The 6,000-nt window shown below is 35.4% G+C and overlaps 1 protein-coding gene across 6 annotated transcripts in view; it reads right to left on the reverse strand.

The window, feature by feature from the left end:
* LOC106881589 (lysosomal cobalamin transporter ABCD4) overlaps positions 1-6,000 on the reverse strand; it is a 99,122-nt gene that overhangs the window by 23,065 nt on the left and 70,057 nt on the right. For 3 of the 6 annotated variants that reach the window (XM_014932045.3, XM_089359876.1, XM_089359877.1), the window contains 2 exons: positions 4,886-4,972; positions 1,241-1,341 (listed from right to left, as the gene is read on the reverse strand). In XM_014932045.3, the coding sequence (XP_014787531.1) occupies positions 1,241-1,341; positions 4,886-4,972 (188 nt within the window). Of the gene's footprint in view, positions 1-1,240; positions 1,369-4,885; positions 4,973-6,000 lie in introns of all 6 variants that reach the window. The other 3 variants (XM_014932044.3, XM_014932046.3, XM_089359875.1) reach the window with 1 other exon arrangement.

Below are 6,000 nucleotides of genomic sequence, written 5' to 3' on the forward strand. Positions count from 1 at the left end.
GTCCTTGACTTCCTTAGTGGCAATATGGAAAAAAAAACAAAAACCCAATTCTTGGCTTGTGTCATTGAAATATGTATTGTTGTAATACAAGGCCACCACACATCCTTTCTTTGAGTCATATCTGCTCATAAAGGCAGGTTTCTTATTCCAATCTAAATGGTATCTGAATAGATGAGGATTTTCTTGCAGGTAAGCCTGTTAGTCCACCATGAGTCAACTGTTAACTACTAAGATAAATAGATTAATAACAGTTATACTGAGACAAGTAGGACTAAGAGCAAGGTTATGACAATACCTGCAAAGGCATATTAATCCATATACCAACAGCAAAATGTCCCTACTTCTAAGAAATCTTTCAATGCTAGATATTTAATGTACAATATTAAAGAATTCAGTATAATAAGCTAAATGATTACTATCAACTAAGCAATATAGTGTGCATAGACAACTGCAGTAACACCAGTGTATCACTGGTATATATATCTTTATTGACTTTCCCTACTATAGAGAAATGAAAGCAATATCAACTCTGCTCAGGTTCTTACACAATGATTTATTGATCTTGATGATTTAAAATATCTGGTTTAGTTACTGGTATTTAGCTTCAAGTTGGAACCAAACAAGCAGACCTATGTTTAAAGGTGCACACCCTGTCTTTTTACTCAGAGTATCCAATGTCTTCTTCCTTTTCTACAACATTTGAGCATGATCTGAGGGAGATCTGGTCACAGTTTCTAGCCAGCCAAGTGAGGCTCCCTATTGTGTCATCTAGTCCTTTTTATAATCCATTGTACCTGTTACTACCAGAATTTAGTCTATCTATTCTTTTACTTTTACTTGTTTCAGTCATTTGACTGTGGCCATGCTGGAGCACCACTTTAAAGTGTTTTTTTGTCGAAAAAATTAACCCCAGGGCTCATTCTTTGTAAGTCTAATACTTATTCTAGCGGTCTCTTTTGTCAAACTGCTAAGTTATGGGTACATAAACACACCAACATCAGTTGTCAAGAGATAGTGGTGGGGGGACAAACACAGACACACAAAGACATGCACACATAAGTATATATATATATATATATATATATATACACACACAAACACACAATGGGCTTCTTTCAGTTTTCATCTACCAAATCCACTCACAAAGGTTTGGTGGGACTGAACTTGGAACCATGTGGTTGAAAAGCAAGCTTCTTACCATTGAAAAAAAAAACAGTTGAATCAACATATGGAAACTTACTTTTACAAAGAATCACATTAGATCTAGGTATGTTGTATGAAACATTCTGTACTTTGAAAGCAACATTTGAGCAACTGAAGGAATCTTCTGTAAGGGAAGATCTATAAAAAGAACAGTCATTTATAAATCTGAAAATAAAATGGAAATATTTACAAAAATAGCTGTCTATCTGGGAAATATCAAAAACAAAAACTGCTTCTAAAACATTAATGAATTATATTCAACTTTTAAGCAATCCATTCAAGATCAACAATAAAGTGAATGTGATAGGCTCTGTCTACAACATTCTCTAACAAACATGCTAACAGCTACACAACAAACATTAACTACAAATAAATATGCCACACAATGTGCTTTGACTGCAGTTCTAAATAAGGCCAAGGAAGGAGTTCTCTCTGTATTAGTCTTGTGTGTGTGTGTGTGTGTGTGTGTGTGTGTGTGTGTGTGTGTGTGTGTGTGTGTGTGTGTGTGTATATATATATATATATATAGATAGATAGATAGATAGATGCATGCATGCGTGCGTACATACATACCTACCTACCTACCTACCTACCTACCTACATACGTACATACATACATACATACATACATACATACATACATACATACATACATACTGGGTGTAACAGCAAAATTGTCACGCTTACAAATTGTTAAAATTTTTTTAAACCAATAAACAATAAACAAATCGATTTGCAATTTTCCATTTTTCCAGCTAAGACATCTATCTGGCCATATTAACACCAGTTTTTGTAAGAAACCCATTGAGATATTTTGTTAGAAAGAGAACAGGTTGAAATCGTTTGGTACCAGCCTCACCAAGTCTTCCCAAATGAGCAATGCTGAGAGGGCTAAGATCATCTTGACCTTGGCTCCTATCTTCAAAGTCCATTCAAGAACCATCAAGAGAATTGTGAATAAGTTTGAGAAAGAGGAAATAGTAGAAAGGAAAACTGGATCAGGAAGTCATAACCACAAGAGGGATTATTGTTTCAATCTGGAATTGAAGAGATCAATCAGAAGAGATCCATCTCAATCCATAAGAGGTTTGGCATGTAAGAGAGGAGTTTTGGTTAGGAAAGTTCTAAGAGTGGTGACGGAAGACTTGAAAATGAAATCATACCAAAACTTGTGAGGCACCTTGTTACTCCAGGACCAAAGGTTAGAAGGTTGAAGAGGGTGAAGATCATCTTGAACCAAGTGAAACATAATCCTGGAGTGACCTCTTACACAGATGAGAAAAATTTCACCCACGATATGCACACAAATAGATGCAAGAGCTGCATTCTGGCTTCACCTCCTCATGAGAGAGCCAAAAATGTCATTTTCAAGAGCAAAAACCTTGCCAAGGTGATGATTTTTGCCTGTGTGGCCTGTAATGGCAAGAAGATGCCATTGATCACCTTTGAGAAGGCTGAGAAATTGACAGAAATTTGTTATGTTCAGGTTTTGAAAGATGTAAAGACCTGGAATCATTTTGAATATCCTAAGGTAAGAAATGAGGGAAACCCCAACAACATCACTAAGAACTTCAAGTTTACATTCCAGCAAGGTGGGGCACCTTATCACACAAGTGCAGTGGCTCAAAAATTTCTCAGGGAAAAGTTTAGGAACAGGTTTGGAGATAAGGACACCTGACCTCTTCATCACCTGATTTGAACCCTTTAGAACTGGAATGAACTGGTCAGAAAAGCTTGTGAGAAGCCCCACAATAACCTGCAAACCTTCAAAAACCTCCACTGACATATAAGAACATATGAATGGTTGAAGTAAATAGGCAGCAGACAATCAGATGTTGCTATTTCATATCTTGTCACCAGCACTGTAGTATAGACATGATGTAATGGGTAGAGGATAAAGACCCTCTTTGGTCATAAATGACCATGGGATTGCACCTAGAAAGTTCTCCTCCAAGGCACAAGTCTGGGTAAGGTTGTTTATGGAAGACCAGCAGTTGCCCATACATACCAGCCTCCCCTCTCCACACACCACTGATGTTATCCAAGGGAAAGGCAAAGGTTGATACAGCTTGGCACCAATGATGTCACAACTCATTTCTACAACTGAGTGAACTAGAGCAATGTGAAATAAAGTGTCTTGCTCAAGAACACAACACACAGCCCAGTCTGAGAATCAAACTCACAACCTCATGATTGTGAGCCCAATGCTCTAACCACTGAGCCATGCAAGGGATTTAAATATCAAAGTCCAATCTGATATATGTGTAGGCCATGTAACCACACATACATTTCTTGGACTTGTTTCTTTCTCTCCAGACCTTTTCTCTCTACTCTTTCTCACAAAGAGCCATGCTCGAAATGTTTATACACCCACTCTTTTCTCCATCTTACACTGAGTTTCACCCTAATACATTCCATGTGTACATCTTTTTGACTTATGTTGTTTTGTTATTTTTAATTTTCGATTTGCCCTTTAAAATTGATTTTGTGTTTTGTTAACTGACAATGCTGAGATCAACTGCTCCTGCACATAGAGATTGTCTTAGAGTTTCTTAATGGAGATGTAACTGCCAATGGTAGCATCACAATCCTGTTCTCTTTCTTTCACACTGAAGTGAAGACTGTCATGACTGCCACCAGACACTACACAATTAAAAACTGTCAATAATGAACTTATAATTTAAATTATAATCAAATATCCTTCTTTTCACTTTTTGTTACATTTTTTAACTCCAGTTATAAAGTAAAGTGTATATGAATTTTTTTTACATTTTTAACTTGTTATAAAGAGACTATATGCATTTTATAACAATCTAAATTCTTAACTTCAGTTATTATATAGGAGGTATATGGATTTTTTTTTTTAGCATTTTTTGCATTTTTAATTCCGGTTATTTTGAAGGATATATAACCATACAGCAAAGTTTATTTTATAACCATCATACATCTTTGTTTCATTAACTGATCTATACCAAATTAGGCTTCCATTGGTTTTAATTTAAATGTATGTATCAAGGAATACTAAAAACAGAAAATGATAAAAAAAAAATTGAATATATTCAAATGACTACTTGATAATTCTAATGTTGTTCAGAGCAGAAAATACAACCAACATAGAAATGGTATATGAATGAATAAATAAATAAATGTATGTAAATAATAAAACATGATATTGAGTCCATATTATTTTGAAGAAGATATTAGATATAGGAAAAATTAGTTCAATCCCATTTTAAAGCAGACAGATTTACATTTCATCCACATAAAAGTTAAAATTCTCTCAGATCAAAAAAAAAACAAAAAAAAAACAAACTCCTAACTGGTTCAATGCCTCAATGTTTGGTTAGCCCTTTAGCATTTAAACTGATCATACTCTTTATGTTCAAACTGGTCAAATCCAGCCTCTCACACTAATCTAACAATGTCATTTCTTAAAATAAACAATCACATCTTAAAGCTATGAGATAATCCATGATGAACTCAAGAGAATGTGAATAACTATGTATTACACTTGACAGAATAATTTGAATGTTAAAGGGTTAAACAAAATCAAAATTATCAAGTGAGAAACTTCTAATGTTAGTAATAGGATAGTCTGGTTACAGAAAAGACAAAATAGTAAGGAAGAAGGATCCAAAAAAGAAAATAAAAAAAAGAAAATTTTTCCTGTCTCATAGAATACCTTCTCTCTGTTGAATTGGCATACGTGGTTATCAAGGGTTTCTCACTGTTCTTCAGTTGAAGCAAAGTTTCAAACAGCAGTCCAACACTGCAATATCAGAAACATTTTATTTTAACCAATTACCATCCACAATCACCACCATCATCATCATCATTGGCCTTATCATCATTATTGTAATGTCCACTTGTCTATGCTTACATGCTTCAGACAGAATTAGATGAGGTAGATTTTATATAGCCTGAGGCCCTTGCTGTTGCCAGCGCATACCTGTTTCTATTGGAAACAAATAATCTAGACAAAGCTACATAGTGAACTAGAAACAAACAACACTTCAAATAGTTTCAGTCTTCCTTCCGAAATCAAGTGATCTGGTGATCTTGAAACTGGGATTAGTGGGGAGTTATCTCCCTGCTGGCAACATAAACAAGCAATACAAGTTTTTCTCATGCTATCTACCACAGTAAAGTTTATTCTAACAGAACATCCACAATTAAATGGGAATAAATCTAACCTCTCTGTTGCTAATATATAACTGACATTGTATTTCCATGTCAGAGTGTGTTATCTTTTTTGCACAGTGGTTAATAGTTAAGCTTAAGACTTTTTCATATATTAAGTGCAGGTATGGATATGTGCTTAAGAAGTTCACTGCCCAACCACATTCAACTAAGAATGCTTCATGGCAATGCTCAAGCATAGCTGCAGTCTAATGACTGAACAAAAAGAAGATAAAAGATAGTGGTGAAGATGATGATGATGATGATGATAATGGTAGTGAAGGTGATGGTGTTGATGACGATGCTGGTAAAGACAACAACTGACAATGGTTGTGGTGATACTGATTATGATGATAGTGGTGGTGGTGGTGGTGGTGGTGGTGATGATGGTGGTGGTGGTGGTGGTGGTGATGGTGGTGGTGGTGGTGGTGGTGGTGGTGGCAATGATAACAATGGTAGTGATAACGCTGATGGTGACTATGATTATGGTGGTGGTAGTGATGATGATAATAATGGTGGTGGTGGTGGTGATGATGAAGATAACAAGAATGACATGGGTAGTAATGATGATAGATGATTTAAGTGTGACTGTATGTAGCATAATAGATTACAAATATA

This window comes from Octopus bimaculoides, chromosome 11 (assembly GCF_046866305.1).
Source record: "Octopus bimaculoides isolate indiv1 chromosome 11, ASM4686630v1, whole genome shotgun sequence".
Classification (NCBI taxonomy): Eukaryota; Metazoa; Mollusca; class Cephalopoda; order Octopoda; family Octopodidae; genus Octopus; species Octopus bimaculoides.